A 21,635-nucleotide genomic window follows, 5' to 3' on the forward strand; every position below is an offset into this window, starting at 1 on the left:
AACAAAAGCTGCAGTTTTGGAAATGCTCTGACCCAGTCATCTAGCCATTACAATTTGGCCCAAAGTTAATCAGATCCTTACGCTTTCCAATTTTTCCTGCTTCTAACACATCAACTTTTAGGACAAAATGTTCACTTGCTGCCTAATACATCCCACCCACTGACAGGTGCCATGATAACGAGATTATCAGTGTTATTCACTTCACCTGTCAGTGGTCATAATGTTATGGCTGATCGGTGTATATCAGAAATAACATTGAGGCAGAAGAACTCGTATTAGATCATGCTAACAAAACAATAATTGTGAGTTAACTTGTGAATAAAAGATCAGGAGGATTACTGTGAGGAGTGTTACAGACCACCCAATTCAGATATTCAGAGAGATATTGCATTGTAATCAGGACTGCATGTAGCAAGGATGTGGCTGTTATAATGGACGATGTCAAACACACTGGGAAAGCCCAGTTGGGACTACAGAAGCAGAAATAGATGGTTGAGATGGTAAATGACTGCTTTCTAACTCAATTTGTTAGGGAACCAACCAGAGAGAGTGCATGCATTGATTGGATATTTTCAAATGACCAAGATCAAGACACTAGATAACCAATGGCAAACTGTGATGGTTAGCTTTGAGGCTTACTTCCAAAAAACAAGGACCAAGTCTGAAACAACGGTCTACAAGTTTAGAAAAGCAAACCGGTAATATGGCACACTGGGTCACACTAGATACAAATTCAGTTGAAAATTAATGGTTATATTTCAAGAATATACTACTATAGGCTCAGGAGAAATTTTTACCAAAACTTGTACCAAATCAAATTGAGGACCAAAAAACATTGGCCAAAATGGTTTAATAAAATTATGCAAAAAAAATATCAAGAGAAAGAAAAGGTTGTATAGCACATACAAAAGGGATAGAGACTAAACAAAATACAAATATACAGAACTGCAAAGAGATGTTAAGAGGGATCAGGAAAGCAAAGAGGGAAACAAAGAAACATAGCTCTTGGAGCTAAAACAAATGCAAAACATTTTTTTCCAATACTATAACAGCAAGAGGTGAATATAGGAGGAAGTGAAACAGCTAAAAGCTAAAAAAGGAAGCATCTTAGAAAACAAACAAAATGTGGCAAAAGTTCTAAATTAGTATTTTTCAGAGGATGTGCCAACTGCAAATGTCATACTAATCCACAAGAAAGGGGACAAAACTGAGCCAGGAAATTATAGACCAATCAGTCTCACCTGCATTATCTGTAACATTTCTGAAGAAATTAATAGACTGGAAAAAGAGGAGCATCTCAATGAAAACCATATTCTTGGAGATAGTCAACATGGGTTTAGAATTCTTTGAACATGCAACTGCAGCTGTATATTGTAAGAGAATTTGGAAATGCTTGGTTTTTCAGTCAATCTAAATAAATAGTTGAACTGAAAACTCATAGGTCAATTGGTTTCTCTTTTAAGATTCTTTTTAGAGGGAAGATGCGGTCAAGACACAGGTGTGCAATAATCATTTATTTTGACACAAATAGGAAACTAATATAATTCAATTATATTACTGAAAATAAGTAATATTAAGCTTCTGCTGGATTACAGAAAGAAACAGATAATACCCATTTTCTTCTTTCTCCTCACAGTACAGCTTATAGGCCAGTCTGGTCAGGCAGGAAGCGGTGTGTCTCTCTTTGTCTCTCCTCTCCAGCTCTGTCTTGTGTCTCGTTGCAGGATGAAGAAGTTGAGAGAACTCAAATTCTCTTCGTTTTCCCTTTTATAAGGTTTCCTTCCAACCAATAGCATTTTGCCACCACCATGACTTGGGTGCCTTATGCTAAAATAATTTAGAAGTGGGGGTCATTTTGAATTTGGCTAGGAGCCAATCAGAGGACAGGTCCCTTTTGGTCTCTGGTCATAAAGATAGGGTTACCAGGGCTACCAGGGCTACCAGGGAACTTGAATAAAAGGGAGGAGGTCTGTTTCCTCTACCAAACCAGATGGTATAGAATTTCCCATAGAAAAATATATTCTAACAAATAATATCTTACAATATCATGTGAAAGCATATGATATGATATACTTAGATTTTCAGAAAGCTTTTGATAAGCTCCCACACCCCTTCCTCCAAAGCCCGCTCCTTCTGATCCCTTGCCCCTAAGTGGTGAAACGACCTTCCCACTGAAGTCAAAACAGCAGAGTCCCTGACCTCCTTCTGGAGATTACTCAAGACATCTTTTCAGACAGTACTTGTAAATTAGTCATTTACTCTCCTGTAAGATTGTCATACTTTTTGCTTTGCATTACTATTACTTGTATTGTTTATTTAGATTTCCCCTATGCTGCCTTTCCCTTGGCCCTTGACAATGACTTAACATCTTGTCTGCACTGATCAGCTTTTACAATCTAGGATGCAAGACCTTACAGTGAGGGAAAAAAGTATTTGATCCCCTGCTGATTTTGTACGTTTGCCCACTGACAAAGAAATGATCAGTCTATAAATTTAATGGTAGGTGTATTTTAACAGTTTGAGACAGAACAACAACAAAATCCAGAAAAACGCATTTCAAAAAAGTTATAAATTGATTTGCATGTTAATGAGGGAAAGAAGTATTTGATCCCCTATCAATCAGCAAGATTTCTGGCTCCCAGGTGTCTTTTATCCGTCTTAAAGGGAGTGCTCCTAATCTCAGCTCGTTACCTGTATAAAAGACACCTGTCCACAGAAGCAAATCAATCAATCAGATTCCAAACTCTCCACCATGGCTAAGACCAAAGAGCTGTCCAAGGATGTCAGGGACAAGATTGTAGACCTACACAAGGCTGGAATGGGCTACAAGACCATCGCCAAGCAGCTTGGTGAGAAGGTGACAACAGCTGGTGCGATTATTCGCAAATGGAAGAAACACAAAATAACTGTCAGTCTCCCTCGGTCTGGGGCACCATGCAAGATCTCACCTCGTGGAGTTTCAATGATCATGAGAACAGTGAGGAATCAGCCCAGAACTACACGGGAGGATCTTGTTAATGATCTCAAGGCAGCTGGGACCATAGTCACCAAGAAAACAATTGGTAACACACTACACCGTGAAGGACTGAAATCCTGCAGCACCCGTAAGGTCCCCCTGCTCAAGAAAGCACATGTACAGGCCCGTCTGAAGTTTGCCAATGAACATCTGAATGATTCAGAGGAGAACTGGGTGAAAGTGTTGTGGTCAGATGAGACCAAAATTGAGCTCTTTGGCATCAACTCAACTCGCCGTGTTTGGAGGAGGAGGAATGACCCCAAGAACACCATCCCCACCGTCAAACATGGAGGTGGAAACATTATGCTTTGGGGGTGTTTTTCTGCTAAGGGGACAGGACATCTGGATGGGGCCACGTACTGTCAAATCTTGGGTGAGAACCTCCTTCCCTCAGCCAGGGCATTGGAAATGGGTCGTGGATGGGTATTCCAGCATGACAATGACCCAAAACACACAGCCAAGGCAACAAAGGAGTGGCTCAAGAAGAAGCACATTAAGGTCCTGGAGTGGCCTAGCCAGTGTCCAGACCTTAATCCCATAGAAAATCTGTGGAGGGAGCTGAAGGTTCGAGTTGCCAAACGTCAGCCTCGAAACCTTAATGACTTGGAGAGGATCTGCAAAGAGGAGTGGGACAAAATCCTCCCGAGATGTGTGCAAACCTGGTGGCCAACTACAAGAAACTTCTGACCTCTGTGATTGCCAACAAGGGTTTTGCCACCAAGTACTAAGTCGAAGGGGTCAAATACTTATTTCCCTCATTAACATGCAAATCAATCTATAACTTTTTTGAAATGCATTTTTCTGGATTTTTTTGTTGTTATTCTGTCTCTCATTGCTAAAGTACACCTACCATTAAAATTATAGACTGATAATTTCTTTGTCAGTGGGCAAACGTACCAAATCAGCAGGGGATCAAATACTTTTCCCCCCCCACTGTATATATTGTTTACTGTAGATCTCGCATACACTTGTGTAAATTGGAATTTGTAAAATGTATTATACCTTTAACTGCACTGTATTATTGCACTTTGTATTGCTATTATATTGCTCCTGGACAAGGGCGTCTGCTAAGAAATAAATATTGTTATTATTATTAATAATAACAATGACAATAATAATAATAATAATAATACTAATAATAATAATAATAATAATAATAATTATTATTATTATAAGGTTCCACACAGACTGATCCTTAAATTGGAAACTGTAGGCATTCAGGGTAATGTAAGTAGATGGATTATGAAGTGGTTGATGTATAGGAAACAGTGTTGATTAGAGGAGTTGATTCTAACCGGGGTGAGGTTGTTTGTGGAGTTCCACAGGGATCAGTATTAGGGCCTGTACTTTCTAATCTATATTAATGATCTGGACTCTGGGATAGTTAGCAAACTTGTCAAATTTGCAGATGATACTAAAATAGGTGGCTCAGCAATCTTGGCAGCACAGGTTATTCAGTTGTGGGCTGACACCTGGCAGATGAAATTCAATCTGGACAAGTGCAAGGTATTACATGCAGGTAATGAAAATGTCCAGTATACATACACTATGGGAGGGATAGAACTGGAAGAAGCAACCCATGAGAAAGACCTAGGAGTTTGTGGACTCCTCACTTTCCCCATCCAAACAATGTGGGGAAGCAATAAAAAACGCTAACAAAATGCTAGGGTATTTTGTCAAAAGTGTAGAATTTAGAACAAGGGAAGTAATGTTAAGACTGTACAATGCACTAGTTAGACCTCATCTGGAATACTGTGTACAGTTATGGGCACCAAAATTCAAGATACCGCTTCTCTAGAGGCAGTTCAGAGGTGAGCAACCGGACTTATTCCAGGTTTGAAGTGAATGTCCTACTCAGAGAGACTGAGGGAACTGAACCTTTTCACCCTGGAACAGAGGAAACTACGTGGGGACTCAATTCAATTCTTCAAAATCATGAAAGACATCGACTTCATCAAACCAGAGGAGCTTTTCAGATCAGCAGGGACACATGGACAAAGGGACACAAATGGAAATTGGGCTTCAAGGCATTCAAGACAGAAAACAGGAAACACTTCTTCACACAGAGAGTTGTTACAATCTGTAACAAACTCCCCAGCAATGTGGTTGACACTGAAAATTTGGGAACATTCAAAAATAGATTGGATAGGATCCTTGGATCACTTCGTTATTAATGGACACCATACGAGCACGATGGGTCAAATGGCCTCCTCGTTTGTAAACTTTCTTATGTTCTTAAATGACCTCCTTAAGTAAAAACAAAGGGAAAGAAACTTATGAACGCTGGTAATGTTATTTGTTAGTGCCAGTATTCCCCCAAAAATTATAATGCTAAACTACATACATGTAGTCCATTAAATGCAGTAGCAACTTCTACATTAGGTCAACTGAAAAGGGAAAACCTACCCCAAAATTGCCAATATGCACAGGACAAAATTTGTACAACTTGTGAAGATGTCGGACAGCGTACCTATAGTTACTGACAAGTCTACAGTAGGCCTATGTTTTACACATTTTGTTTGCTCTCCAAATGCTTTCGAATACCTCCGAATTTAAAGTAGTATTAGCCGATTCAGTTAATCTGCACTTAATCTGTGAATTACTCTTCACAACGCTGTGCTATCGATATCTTTAAAATGCATTTGAGTTCATTTTAATAACATTACACGATTCTCTGATTACGCCAGTACAAGACCAAGGCATACAATGAAATTCTTCGAGGTTTACTGCCAAATTCAATGCATTTGACTCGAATAGTCCACTTTAACCTTTGCCACCAATATATGGGGAAATAGTTTCCCAAAAGCATAAAAGCTGGTTGCAACCAATTTGATGACTTAGTTCTACTCTACTTCAGCTTATAAATTGACAAATAACTGGTGTAGCCTGAGATTAAGTACACCACACATAATTATGGCACTATTCCATATGTCCATGGGTCATGTATCTTTGCAGTGCTTCAGAATAAAGTAAAAAATGTAGGCGGTTTTCATTTTAAACATTTTTCTCTATACAATTGGCACATTTTACCATTTTCACATATGTTGTGCAATCATTTAATCTTTTTACTTTCAGGGTTAAAGACTTTATGGTTACTGGTGTTTTTTTCTATTTTCTGTCATCTTTGACTGTTTTTGAAATGAGCCAATGCATTACAGAACGTAATCCCAGAATCGAACAAACAACGAAAAACAAATGTAAATTGAAAAAGATAAATAATTTGGAGCATCAATCTTACCTATCGACAGAAAGAACCATTTCATCTATGCAGCCCTTGATTTTGTTCTGTGCCTCCAGATGCGTCATGCCATCAGTTGCCTCCCCGTCAATGGCCAGAATCATGTCCCCAATGCTCAGGTTGGCTTGAGCGGCTTTGCTGCCTGGTGTGACCTGGAACAAGAATGTAAGGTCATTAATAGAGGAGTTGTTGTCAGAGGAGAAGGGGATCAACTCCATGCCAATGACATGGACATGATTAGCCTTTAGCCCTGCTGTTTGGATGGACTGGGGAACATACAATAAAACCAAACACTACTTCAAAACTTACTGGAGGGAGAAGAAAAAAATATATATCTAAAAGGAATCACATTAACCACTTTGTTGATGGAAATAATCTTGAAAGTGAAGTAACTTATCAGGCACCAGAGACATTTTAAAAACTGACTGCTTGTTATCAAAAGATATTCTTATTAATTGTTTTTATGATGGGACAATAGGAAAATGTACAGATACATAAGTTACAGCTTTGTTAATGGATAAGGATCTACAACATTGGCTCCAGACTTAAATACATCAGGCCTCTGTTGACCAAAAAAAAGGATATGTAAAAACAAAGACATAACAAGAACAAATCATCTCTTCAGTTAACCACTGCTGGTTTTGTTAAGGTTAAAGATAAGTTATAACAATTACAGAGTTGCAATTATATTCTTCAAAAGCCTTTGTAAGTATGAAAATATGCTTGAGCACCAAATAAACAAATTTAAACAAAGAAACAAGATAAGGTAACACTTAAAATGCTTTGGTGCCTGAAAGACTAGTTCTTCATTGAATTATAAAACACTCAAATAATTATATTTTGTTGATGTAAGCTACCTAATTCATGAGCTTTGCATTTTGTTCTAGAATATGAATATCAACCATTGTATTAACCAAGGTCAAAATTTACCTGATAATTGCAACATATGGCAGATTATTATAGTAATTTCTGTCCACCATTGCAAAGGAAGAAACATGTGCTGCAGTCATGTTCTAGTCTGTACGGAAGAGCCCTGGGGCCATGTGAAAGGAAAAAAACTCAAGATAGACCTCTAAGAAACTCGAAAAGTGCGACTTTTAAAAACAGCTTGTTTCTAGATAGGAATATCCACTATAAGGAAGCAATACTTGGATTGCTTATGTATAGCTTGAGATATGGAAATTATAATGACTAATAGTGAAAGCTTCCATCCAGATGACCATCAATGCAGCCATTAATTGCGATACCATATGGTTTTAATTTATCATACTAATCAACATGCCAAATAGCATTTGGAACTCTACTGCGGTATTGCTGTCCTCGTAAACAGCGAGCTCCCCCGACTTGAACACCCTTGTGTATCAATTACATTTAGAATCTGTCTTATCGTATCCTGTGTCACAATAAACCCTCTTTGAATTGCACATAGATATAACTATTGAAAACCTTGCATCTGTCCCGATTCCTCAATTTAATTTTGTATAAACGTCATCTCTTGAATCATGTCTGAATACTGTTGTTTTCTCCTCTTTACAATGTTTACGGCAAACTCTCTTAAAAGTTTTGTAACTTATAATAACACCATGAGCATGTGCTAACATTGCCAAAACTACTTATTACTAAACTGTCTAAAGTACAATCTTACAAGATCTGCTACTTGAGGCATTTTGTAAATTTTGAGGCACAATGTATCCACCTCACATTTGCATTTGCTGGAGCTACATCATTGGAGCTTTGAGTTAAAAATGTCAAAATTCTAAAGTTTTTTTTTTTCTCCCCCCATCACATTGCACCAGTGCTCTTCCGTAATTCTGACCATCTGTTCAACTAATGTCTTTAAAGTATGGTGCGTACATATGCAACTCTCTATTATATAAACTTCCCCAAACACAGGTGTGGTGCAATGGTTACAAGAATTCCATCTTCCATTTTTCCACACCTTTCACTTACACTGATACACTGCTGCACTTCAAGACCAATCCTCTTCACAGGAAGTAGGCTGTACTGTGCAATGTATTAACAGGAAAGTGAACTTTGACAATTAAAAAAAACTGTGCCGCTTATGACTGATATTTGAATACAGGTTTCAACAAGATTATAAGTCAGCCAAGCCCTGACAGTTAAATACTTTTCTCTTTCACCTGGTATAGGAATAAAGGAGGGTGTTCCGTTTATGTCACATGTCAACAAACCCTATAAAAAGGAGTCTTTTCACTGCCACAGGTCACAAAATTTAAATCAATGAGGAGTGGGACTGGAATTGTGTTGCTAACAAATGAATTTACCTGAAGTGTACATTAATAGTTTATGGTTAAAAAAGGCTTTTCTTGGGGGAAAAAAGTGAGGAGCTTGAGACTTTGACAGCATCATCATTTCAGTCACATTTAGGATTATATACATATTTACCCCCCCAGGACTTAGACATGTTGTAGTGTTACAATCTGGAACTAAAATTAATTTAAATTTGAATTTTCTGTCACTGATCTACACAAAGTATTACATAATGTCTGTTGGATTTTTTTTTTTTTTTTTATTACAGAAAAAAACTGAAAATTCTTGTTTGCAGATGTATTCATGTGGTGCAGCCAATTGCCTTATGCCCTCACATAATTCGTTGAATAGTTGAGTGTGCAATTAAGAGTTAGAGCACCTAGAGCAGGCCATCCACCAAAACAAAGCGACTGGGTAAGGAGGTCAGTGGTCAGAGGAAGGAATTCCATGGCCAGGATGGGTAGAAACTGTCAATATGTCAACTATTACCTGGGTACTCTACAAAACTGGGCTGTGTGGAAGAGTGGCACGGGGGAAACCATTGATGAAAATTTGTCACACCAAATCCTGTTTGGAGTTTGCCAAAGACACAGCAAAGATGTGGCAAAAGTGTCTCCTATTGGATGAGACAAAAATGAATTGCTGCCAAAGGTATTTCAACCAAGTATTTACTCAGGGGGGTGGATACTTACACAACTTTTGTTTAATTTTAGTTTCACAAGAATAACATATTTTACACCTTCAAGGTGTACGTACTAAATCCACTTTCATTCCACATTGTAAAACTGAATAAGTCCTTGGGAGGGGACTACTTATGCAATCCACAGCTTTTCATTTATCTGACATACTTGAAAGTTGTACCACTGACTTTTCCTTCCCTTAACTGCATTTTGTTGTGGGGAGTTTTTTTTTTTTTTTTTTACTTGCAAAATATACATGTTGTGTTTGTTTTAATGAGATAAGAAAACAGGAAGAAAACCTCACAGATATTCAGTATTACAATAGTGCAAAATAAAACATACACACAGAATCCTAAAGAATATTAATTAAAAAGTAAGTGAATGGTATGGTACTTGAATGGTATTTCATTGAAATAATCTACAATATTTACTAACCAGTCACTGTTAGTAAAAGGTGTGGAGCTTCTGCAAAAGGTAGATACTAGCACATTAATTTAGCCACAGGAAACACGATACCCCAGGATTCCTTTTAGATTCATTCCAATTCAATAAATATATTTACAACACTATAGTGTACAGTAATGGAAAACAAATGTCAGCTACATAATATGAAAAAAATTATTGAACTCTGGAAGAGGGAAAATAAAACAAAACAGGCTTTTTGTCACTCTTAGATGAGGACAGAATGTGCATGCGAGTGTTTTGTGAAAGGGGGATGGACGTAATGCCTTGGAGATATAGAAAGGTATTTCAGTAGGTGATAACAGAAGGATTTTTTTTCTACAAGAATTTATGAAGATCTCTGGAATGCAGAAAAGCAACAAAATAGGTAGGCCCAATTATATGTAAACACATTGAAATATATGGTGAAATAGGATATTATATGGTGTACATTCAATTAAAAAAACAAAAAGGAAATTCTAAGCAATGTAAGCATGTAGGCTTTAGTAACTTTCAATACAAATTCCAAACTCCATTCTGGCCTCTTTAAAGCACAAGAAAAATACTGTGGGGGAATATCACTATAGCAGAATTATAAAAAATAGTTGTATAGGTTAAAAACAGGATTCTGCACACACTGTTAAAAGCTATTGTCAGAACTCTATACATTTATTGCCCTAGCTGGAATGTGTGTATTATTATTTGTTTATTTTCCAGAATTATGATAGGCTTCAGGATGGTGGTGCATTTTAAGATTTTACCCTACAGGTTTCAGTCATAAAATATTTTAAATAGTATTATAAAATAACCTTCCAGTCATCACACAATGTAAATTTAGCCAACAGCCGATACTGAACGGAACGAGAATTGTGAGCATCACTCCAGAGTGCTCACATTTCTTTTTCTACCCCTATTTTTCAAACATTGCGCTGTTGTTGCTGTCCTGACTTGTTGGATAGAGGATCAGTAACCAGAGGCAGCATTTTTGGGGGAGGGCACAGTCAGAAAAACAAATTACGATTGTTACAAATGGTTGGTATTTAATGTTTTTAACTACATCTATAGGGTATATCAGGTTATTTTAAACATAAGTGTACTGCTCTACATACATATTCAATAGTATTGCCCTGCTGTTTTTGTTGTATTCTGACCACTGATATTTCTGATACCAGTTACTGTGAAAACATCTTTGAGTGCTTCCAAACAAAGTGTAAGGGTTGGGATCTAACACTGGTTGAGTGGGACCCTCTCATATACATTATATAAGAAAAGTCCTTAAAAATGGTCTACATAATGTATTGTACAAACTATAAGAGCAATCATGTAAATAAATATGCTTTTTAGTCACACTTGAAAGAATTAGCATTTATTTGGTTGTACTTGTACTATTTCTTTTTTAACTGCGTCACCCTAAATAATAATCACTACCTCCTACATTTCTGATCCTCACTGGGGCTGGTACTACTACAGCTGGCTTCAGTCACAGAATATGCTGCTCTGCATACTTGCTCAACATTCATCATATAAACAAAAACATTGTAAGGATCTAAAAACAATTAAGTTTAGTCACGTCTACATGTATTTCTGTATCTCCCCACAGTTGCAGATCACATTTTACTAACTGTAAATGTACAGTGCCCTCCAGATTTATTGATGCATGATTCAATGTAACAAAAAGTTGGTTTTAGCAACAAAAAAAGTGTACAGTGAGTTTAGATGTTTTTGATAAATACATGCAAATATAAAAACAGAGACAATCAGTATTAGATATCACAAAAACATTTCAGTTCTAAGTTTATTGGATTTTAATGTTTAGGGTATGAATAGTTGTGAACCTCTAACCTATGCAAGTATGTTAGACAAATATAGTTTTGCCAAGTCAAATACTGAATGTCAGAAAATAGTACTGTTGTCAATCATGTATTGCAACAAATAGGCTACTGAATGTACACTTGCATTTATGTTGCTAAAATCCACTGTAGTCTATGAATTATATTAATAATTCTGAAGGCAACTGTACCTGTAGCTAGTAGTACTAGAAGATCTAAAAAAAATGTTTTTCCTCTATCTTAGGTTTAGGAAGTGAAACACAGGAAAGCACCTGCACACTTAAAGTACCCAAAGTAAAATGATTGACAGGAATTTATGCTGTACTCCCCAGTTACACAAAAACAGGTAATACCTTTACATTTTCTCAAATAATTTAGCATGTTTGTAAAATATAAAACATTTATAGATACACTAGTTGCCATCAACTTTGTTTTCTCTCTCATACTATACTATAATTTTGCATTTCTTTAAATATTGTTTTGAGCAGACTGCATACTGATTAAAAACTGAATATTAGGCCTACCACAAATTCGGGTGAAAAAAAACCTGCCAAGATCAAGTAAAATGCATAAAAAGGAGTTATGAAGAACCCACTGTAATAAAGTATTGTTGAGTGTGTGATGCACTGTACCTTGCTGCCTTGCAGATGACCTGCAACAGAGACACAGGTTGTGCCAGATACACAGTCGATGACATGCATGTGCTGATTAAGGGGCTGTCGCTAAATTGCATACTGTAGCTGAAGTGGCGATTATCTAAGAGAAATCAAATTTGCTGAAATGTTTCTACATATGTTCGACAAAATAATATGAACAATGGAAATAATTAGGGGGGACATGTCCCCCCTGTACCCCAATGGCATGATGCCATGTCAGTAACTACAGATTAAAAAAAGCTAATGTACTTAGATGCTAAATATGCCTGATTGTTTGTTAAACAGATAAAGAATACTATGCATATTCCAGCAGTTAATGTTTTTTGCCTTATTCAATAAAGCCTGTTTTGAATTACAGGTTTAATTTCATATTGTATTTACATGAGAATAGATATACAATTAATTAGATTTCAAATAGAGGAGTGTACAGAAGCATGTAAATATTCAGTAGACTTGACATCTTTGTGTATTTGTAAAATCATGTCTGATGGTTTTGTATACCAAAATAAAAATTAAATTAACCAAAAAACCAAAAGACATACTACAATGAGGCATCAGTAAAAGTTTCCGATATAAACTGCAGACATTAGAAAATTGTAAAGCAATGGAAGCAAACTACAACAAAATTACTTAATTTAGAAACAACCAATTACCCAACTAATGATAAAGTTAAAATAATAATAATAATAATAATCTATAAAGTAGAGGTGATATTAATGTCTATGGGGCATACAACTGAGAAACCCCTTATTCTAGGAGGATGCGTTAGACCTCCTGTCTTGCCAATTCATATTATAGGACACTCTACCTTTACCATTTGCCTTTCATAATACAGTAACATTCAACAAGACAGCTGAACAGATTTGCATTTCTAATAAAATACACATTTTCATAACTATTAAACTTTATTCAACTGCCATTTTTCTTGCTCATGTTTATGGGGCAAAACTATGCCCTACACTAGCTACATACTGGCGAGAGCAGACATGCTCAAAACCACATAAAACACACCAGGTGTGGAAACCAACCTAAAAGTAAAGGAATCTGAGAAGAGAAGAATGATGTCATTAGGCGTGGCACAAATGTTAGCACAAACTATTTTTTATAGAAAATGAACAGATTTTAAAAAATGCATTGGACTCTCTTAAGTTTCTGAAAGATAATGTATTAACATTTAATATTTAGCTGTTCAGTTTAAGTATTTAAACCGCTTTTTCCATCTGTTTTGTAAAATCGTAGCATACTATACACCTAAATCATTCTATAAAAGTTGGAAATTAAGTTTAATTTCACAGGGTACAAAGATTTATGGGAAACCTGAACTTGAAAAAAAATCTATCTTTTTCATATGAAAAGCCACATACAAAACAATGGTATTCAGGTCAGTGCATTTCTCTGAATTTCTAGCTTCTTATCAATTGATCATCTTGACAATATGTTTAAAGGATATGAAAACTGTTCATCATGGATTGTTTTTATAAACACAACAAATTAAAGGAAAACATTTGGCCAAAACGTTGCTAGCAGCTTTTTTACAGATCTCAAATATAGTTCAATAGCAATATAAAATGTAATTTCAGTTTGAAAACTATTGTGCAATATCTAGCAGCAAAAGAAATCCAAAAATTATTTGGACAGAAAATAAAGCTGGGACAAGACATTGAAAATTCACTTTTACTGAAGAATGACAAACATCAAATGGCACAGAACTGAAAGAATACATTTAGAGATAGTAAATTTAAATCTAGAAATGCTGACTCATCAATTACCAACCCCTGCAGTGAGAGATGATCATAAAAAAGGGCAAAGCAAATAATATAGTAAAACCTGTTCTATGGAGGTCAGGATTATAAAACAGTTAATGACCAGTGTAACCCCAATAAAATACTGTAACCAGTTCTGGTCTCATATTATAAAAACTGGAAGGAGTCCAGCCAAAATGTGCAATGTTTTTTGTTTTCACATTTCATAATCTTCAAGTTGGTGAAGTTGCATACATCTCCACTCAAGAGAACTAGTCAAGAGTCAATCAGTTGAAACTCAGTCAGCACATTCAAAACAGGCGTTTCCAATAGAGAGGTCAACAAGATTGCAAGCCTTATGGGTTATGTTACTAGTACAAACACTTAGCACAAGTCTACTGTTGTGAAAAACAAAGATTGGCACAAGTTCAAAATAGCCTCTCAAAGCAGTCAATGAAGTATCTCAGAAGAGAGCTCTTTGGTCATCTCTTGGCTCTTCTTTATTTTGCCCACGTAGTGGATTATTCTAATATATTCCCATGCATTTAATTAGAAAATTAAATAAATCCACGTAAATTACCAGATACAAACTATAACACATGCCAGTTGTGTTTCTTCTACATGTTTAAGGTCATCCTTGTATTAATTGTACAGCTCTATAGGAATCCAAAGTTTGTTCTTGTTCGTATTTCATGCAAGGTCCCATAACTCACATACTCTGTTGATGTATAATGATTAACATACACAGACAAAGACTGAAACTTCAGAAAGATACGGTCTAAGCATGTCTGCTTTCATACATATATACACACACACACACACACACACACACACACATACATACATACATATACATATACATATACATATACATATATATATATATATATATATATATATATATGGACACACGTCATCTTGTACTTCAGAAGGTAATTTTGTAGGAGACACGCCCCTGGGCTTGGACACACTAAGTGAAGTTTTAGTTTTTAGTGATCTAAAACCACAACACCACTAATGTCATCACATGTATGACACTTACTTCGTGGAATAGATTCGCAATAACATCAAACGCGAAAATGCTTGACGTATGGCCACTTTTTTCACGCCTCGAGCAGGTATACAACGTAATACTAAATGCACAATAAGCACAGGCCTATTAATAAAATGACCAGCACAGAGACTGAGCCGTCTCACCGGGGCAGCCTTGTATCGTAAGAAAATCGATACATTATGTGTTGCTGATGGCAGAGGCGCTTTCCTGCGTTACTGTTCGCGCAAGAACCTTACAGCTTCCGTACAATCCCGCTAGTGCAAAACAAGCAGAGTATACTTTAGTAATATATAATATGCAACATACTAAAAGTCGATTATTTTCCTTCTGCATAAGCGTTTGCATTTTCTTCTGTCCGTCATTTAACAACATTATTCTGATTTACTAATCGTTAAGCATAAAAGCCCAGTCAATAACGTAAGGTGAAAGAAAATAATATTGAATCATCTTGCAGCTGTCAAGAGCTCTTACCCGTGAAATGGTCAAAGGTTGCTCGAAATCCTTTCCTCCAACCAGACGAAACCCCCATGGTCCGGGACCTTTAACGACAACTCGCAGAGGCATGTTTTTCAACGACGAAAAGTGGAAACTGGGAGCTTGTGCACGGGTTGTTATTAAAACGAGTTACCGTGAGTAGAACGTGCTCCAAGAAACGGATGAGATACAGCTTTTAAAAGAAATATTCAAAGTTAAGGGAGGTGCCTTGCTTTAGTACTCGGTGCGATCAAAGATGGTCCCCGCTCCAGAGGACGCAGACAGTGCCTACTTCAGCGTCGTGGTAGCCTGTTCTGATTGAATTGATTTCCTATGTTTGTCTTTGGGATTGTATTAACACGTCACCGTCTCAGATGCGAGCATTGCCATGTATGGTAGAGCTGATTAAAGGATGTGGAAAGACCCGATCCTTTGACTCATTCCTGCCCTCCTATGATGATCCTGCTGTCTGATCATTCCTATCGCTATGCATATCTGTACAACTTGCCGTTTTACTTTTTTGTGATATCATTCATACATATTTAGAATCAATTAATTTGATATCATGTAATTAAGAAAACTGGATGATTGGACTTTTAAAAAGCTCATATTATATTTATGTTTTGAAAAGTGACTTTGAGTTTCCAGGAATTGGTATCCTCTGGGTTTTGCCAAACCTATTTTAACCCCTACAAACATTTCCTGGGATCTGGACAGGCGTGGCATACACTGTGCGGCCCCTACCATAAATGTATGTTTTGTGATTTGTTGTTGGGGAAAGACCACATTAGGACAATACCCCCCATTTGTTGGTTGCAATGTTTACTTTGGTTAAATAAAATTTGTACAAATATTTCTAAAATATTGAAATATTTGAATAGATTAGATTATTATTAGTATTATAATGAATGCAGAAATTGCAGCACTTAAAACTTGAAATATGATATGATAAGGAGAAAAGGAGTGAGAAATTATATGATATAATATGACATAATACAATTTGAAGCCATTTATAAGATGAAGCAGGTGGTCTTAATAAATCATCTGACATATAACCTTATCAAAGGTTTCTCTTTCTTGGGAGTTTGTCTCCAAAACAGCATGTCATTTCAAAGTTAAATCAATTTAATTAAACTTAATATAATAAGTGCTGCTTCCCTAACAAAACAATCATAAAAATTGATGTCAAACTTCGAGTAGAACTTGTCTACTGTCACATTTTAAAACCATGTAAAATAATACAGAATGTGTTACAACTTTCAGATGAACATGTTTTTTCAAATTATTTTAATGTGAAAAGATTTTATGTTCAGTGTTTTTACCAGTAGAACTACAAACAGACAAGCTGCAGATTCTATAAACAAGTATACTAAACATGTTAATTTTGTAATGTAATTTATTCATCTACATTTTGTATAAATCAGCTCAAAATCACCAAATTATGAATTTAATATATACCTACATATAGATTGGTGACAAATTAAATAAATAAAATAAATGAATGGAGGAACATATTGAATGCAGATGCCTCCAAACATGTGTACTGAAAGATACAATTAAGCAATTAACATCCTATCATGCTCTGTGGCATGTATAAAAGTGCTGAGCAGGCCCAGTTGACCTTGATTTTGTATCAAGATGACAAGAGGAAATTATCTAAGTGACTTTGAAAGGTAGGGAGTGTCTTCATTATTGACAGCACTGTGGAGTAGTGGTTTAGTGCTCTGGACTCAAGGTTGTGGGTTCAAATCCTGGGTGGGGCAGTGTTTTTGTACCGTTGAGCAAGGTACATCACTTAGATTGCTCCAGTAAAATACCCAACTGTATAAATGGTTACAAATGTAAGTCGCCCTGGATAAGAGCGTCTGCTAAATGACAAATAATTGTATTGTTTGGATGGAGAAAGTGAGGAGTCCACATAGACTCCTAGGTCTTTCTCATGCGTTACTTCATCTAGTTCTATTCCTCCCATAGTGTAATTATAGTGGACATTTTTGTTACCTGCATGTAATACCTTGCACTTGTCCACATTGAATTTCATCTGCCAGGTGTCGGCCCACAACTGAATATTAAAGTCCCTTTTGCATAACCTGTGCTGCTGAGATTGTGTCTGCTGAGCCACCTATTTTCTTGACATGGTTTGGGTCCACTTGTCCCCTTAGAGAGAAGGGTCACTGCAAATAATTACAAAGTTATTTCACCTTTATCCTATGGTGAAACAGTTGTATCCTGATGGGAGTGGTCTCTTCCAGGATGACATTGCCCCCATCCACAGGGCACGAGGGCTCACTGAATGGTTTGATGAGTATGAAAATGACGTGAATCATATGCTATGGCCTTCGCAGTCACCAGATCTCAACCCAATTGAACAACGTATGGGAGATTTTGGGCCGATGTGTCAGACAGCACTCTCCACCGCCATCATCAAAACACCTAATGAGGGAATATCTTTTGGAAGAATGGTGTTCATCCCTTCAGTAGAGTTCAGAGACTCGTAGAATCTGTGCCAAGGCGCATTGAAGCTGTTTTGGTGGCTCGTGGTGCCCAACACCTTACTGAGATACTTTATGCTGGTTTTTCCTTTAATTTGTCACCCATCTGTACATACATATATAACATACATTCATACAAATCAGCCTGTTTAAAAAAGACAGACATTTCTACTCAAGTACCTTAAAAGTTTAGTTACAAAAATACATTGAGGATATCTGATGTTATTGTTCATATAAATTCCAATAATTAATTTTCTATTATTTTAAATCTATGAATGGTCTGTATTCAACAAGTGGAGTGCAATAATTAACTTGGGAAATTAAAGCTGTCTATACCTTTTAAATTCTATTGTAAACAAGTACTGAATTAAAACACAGTTCAGTTGTGTTTTCCATATTCTACCATGTACTGTACTATCACTATTCCATCAGTACTGTATAATATAGGTAGTTTTTTAAGTATTTGAATTAAGTAGAAATGTTATATATAAGGGTGCATCTGCTAATATTAATCAGTGTATGGTAGGTCTGCTCCCTTTCTGCCATTCTGGCCCCTTACCTTTAGACCCATTGCAGCACCCCTTCTAATAATCACTTTAATAACAATACAACTATAACCAAGTGTACACAGTGCTTTTGATATAAAGTTAATGAGACCTTCTTGTATGTATGTTGATGACTTAAATATGTTGAAGACACTCATGTGGAAAACTATGTGGATGCTCTTTAATTAAATAAAAATATAACAGTCAATTTATATTAATGGGTTCAAGGTAAACAAGGTTCAAGGTTTTTTCCTATTATACTGTAACTAAAACCGAATTAACTAAAAGCTGTATGTATGTTCAGGATATTAAACAAGTTTTGAATAATACAAAATAAAAAAATATTTATATTATTATAAAAGTATTATTTGGCAGTCTGCTTAATGATATTATGGTGCTATTCTAGTTTGGAAATACTACAGCATTAAGTAAATAGTTTTTTCATCAGTGATATTTTTAAAACCTTATCAGTATCAGGCCAGCCTAACAGGAAACCACAGAAGCAGCATGTAGCTTAATACCCTGTTTCCATGAACCCTTGAACTTGAGGTCCACCCTTACTTTCCATTTTATTTTCCAGAATGCGGGTTGGCTTCAGATTCAGGCTCAACTCCAAACATTGAATACCTATTCTCTGATTAAAGAACAAAATAAATATAGAATGTATTAGACTAGATCTTGCATTAATCCATAACAAGTTTATGCTTAAATGTATTACACATTTGTGGTTTTGCTGGGAATTATTATTTTTAATGGGCTGGAAATTCCTTTTTCCTTGCATTCTGAGCATTACAACAGACAGTTTTGATACAATTTAGGACATCTTTAAATTTTGTGTTGGCTGTCCATTCTAAATACTTCAAATGAAATGTGATACTACACAAGAGGATTGCATACATTTGTATATCTATCCATAATTTCAAGAAAGCCTGATTTGAGTTTTAAAACTCATATATAATATAAAAATAAAATAAATACAGAAATTAGTTTTCTTTGCACACATTATGTTTTCTATTTATGATTTGCAGTAGTCTCCTAATATATGTTTTCTTCAAATATTTTAGAACTGCAGGCAATAAGTCTGGTCATATGACAGTGAAAGTATTCAAGTCAATTAATCACTTAGGCTTCCATTATCAGTGCCTGTTTTCCATACATTTTACTGCACGTTAACCTGTGTCAATACTGCATGGGGCCTTTCCCCAGTCAATAAAATATTGGTGCAATGAAGGGTTAAATTAATTCGAAATGATAGGTTAAGATTGTTGTATGTGTGTTACATACATACATTTTTGTAAACATGTAAATCCTGCAAAATGCAAATTTCTGGTGCATGAACAGTGGCCTTTTAAGACACATACCTTGAAGAGAAACAGCAGATTGTTGGCTTTGGGTCAGCATGGGCCCGATATTCAAACCGCTCAAATTCCGATCATAATGTGTGCCGCGCAAAAAATATGCAACTTGGCCAAAACAGGAGAGATATTCAAACATGGCGCAAACCCTACATCTCTAGCCCCACATACAGATAACTGGGCTAAGGCTCAGTTTAAAAACTTGAGACATTAAAGAGGGAGCGACAAGCTATTTCCATTACGTGTTTATATTTACAATTTTTCCCTCTGATTGCATTTCTGTGAAACAAACTAAAATCAGGCTCCATTCATGGCTGAACATCTTTTTATGACCATTAATTGAATCTTAGACTTCCCAGAAAATAATACAATAACATACAATAAAATATTACTTTTACTGTTTGTTATTAAACTTAATTGAATGTACTTAATGATTTAAATAATTTTTCCAAATGCAAGACTGAGGCCTCCAGGCTTGGACTTTGGTCTGCCCTGGGCTACAGTATTCTTATGCAAAAGTCTGACATGCAAATCCTCTTTTTACCATTGCGGTGCATATAGAGGCATAAGACACATTCCATAGACCACAGTAAGGCATGCTGGGGGTAGGTATGAAACTAATGGGGAGTGTCTCCACCTTATGGAGTGGTAGACCTCAGATTAAAGCAGACACTTTAAGACTTTTAAGTCCCAATTACAAACTGAAAGAGACAGAATAAAATCACTGCTTATCGCTCAGTAACATTTCGCTTTGAAATGGCCTCTACTGTTGATATACTTTATGGTTTGAAAATTATGTGTTGACAGGTTGTTTTGAGGTTTTGGATTCCATTATAGAGTTAAGTACTAATACGCATTTGTAAACTGTGATTAAAGCAGGAACAAAGGAGAGACTTATACAAACATGAAAGAATCAAAGATTATGAAGTTCTGTATAATATAGGCAAGTCCTTTCATAGGAGGAGATGCCAGTTTCTGAAAAATGAATATCATAGATTTTATAACAAAATAACTGCAATTCAGAAATTACTGGTGAGAGTATGTTGAACTTAAATGGGGCACATGTATCGCATCTGCTAAAACACCATGTCCTATGTACAAAACAAATAAAAAAAACTTGGAAGTTTCTCCTTCAAATTCAGCCTGTGTTAAATACCAGCTGTGGCTTATATAACCCATTTTCTAAACATAAAATAGATGAAGCTTGGCTCAGATCGGAAGGGGAGTCTCTTCAGCTGGTATAACAACAATGAGTGATTACTTAATATAGTATACAGGACTGGATATTGTCCATCTAGTGTAGTAGTTGAAGATCACATTCAAAATACAAAACCTGAATATCCACACATCTACTAGTGCTCTAATTTAATAAAATGTATTGCTCTCACTGTTTTTGTTGTTGTTTTTTTTACCAGAAATGGCTGGCTTGGTAGAGTGCTTCTCTCAACAGTACAATGTTGCTGTGGGAAAGTTGACTTGACCAAAAAAGGGTGAATTGGGTTTAAACATTGTTTAAAGAAAAACAATGTAAAAACAAAACAGAAATTCTAATAAACAGTAAGTAATGTTTCACTAAATATACAAAAACTATGAAAAAAGCTATCAATCTGTTGGTGAGCACAGTTTGGATGCACTAGTGAAGGCAATATTCAGTGAAAGAGTTACTTGTATGCATAAACATGGGATATGATTTTTATGATGGCAAATCCCTAGATGCACGTACAGGTAGAAATGTCTCTAAATCAACCCCTGTGGCTGAATGTACGAATTCTACGTCATGCGCACTAATCATCAGTGTTATACAGATAATAACATACAAAAAGAGACAATGTTTTACAGACA

The 21,635-nt window shown here is 36.0% G+C and overlaps 1 protein-coding gene across 3 annotated transcripts in view; it reads right to left on the bottom strand.

The window, feature by feature from the left end:
- Nucleotides 1–15,878, bottom strand: part of pdlim1 (PDZ and LIM domain 1 (elfin)) — a 28,425-nt gene extending 12,547 nt beyond the window's left edge. The window contains exons 1-2 of one of the 3 annotated variants that reach the window (XM_066692817.1): nt 15,399–15,878; nt 6,255–6,406 (exon numbers count right to left, since the gene is read on the bottom strand). In XM_066692817.1, the coding sequence (XP_066548914.1) occupies nt 6,255–6,406; nt 15,399–15,491 (245 nt within the window). In that variant the 5' untranslated portion in view covers nt 15,492–15,878. The remainder of the gene's footprint in view (nt 1–6,254; nt 6,407–15,398) is intronic. The other 2 variants (XM_066692819.1, XM_066692818.1) reach the window with 2 other exon arrangements.
- Nucleotides 15,879–21,635: the final 5,757 nt, after the last annotated feature.

The sequence above is a fragment of the Amia ocellicauda genome, chromosome 20 (assembly GCF_036373705.1).
Source record: "Amia ocellicauda isolate fAmiCal2 chromosome 20, fAmiCal2.hap1, whole genome shotgun sequence".
Lineage (NCBI taxonomy): Eukaryota > Metazoa > Chordata > Actinopteri > Amiiformes > Amiidae > Amia > Amia ocellicauda.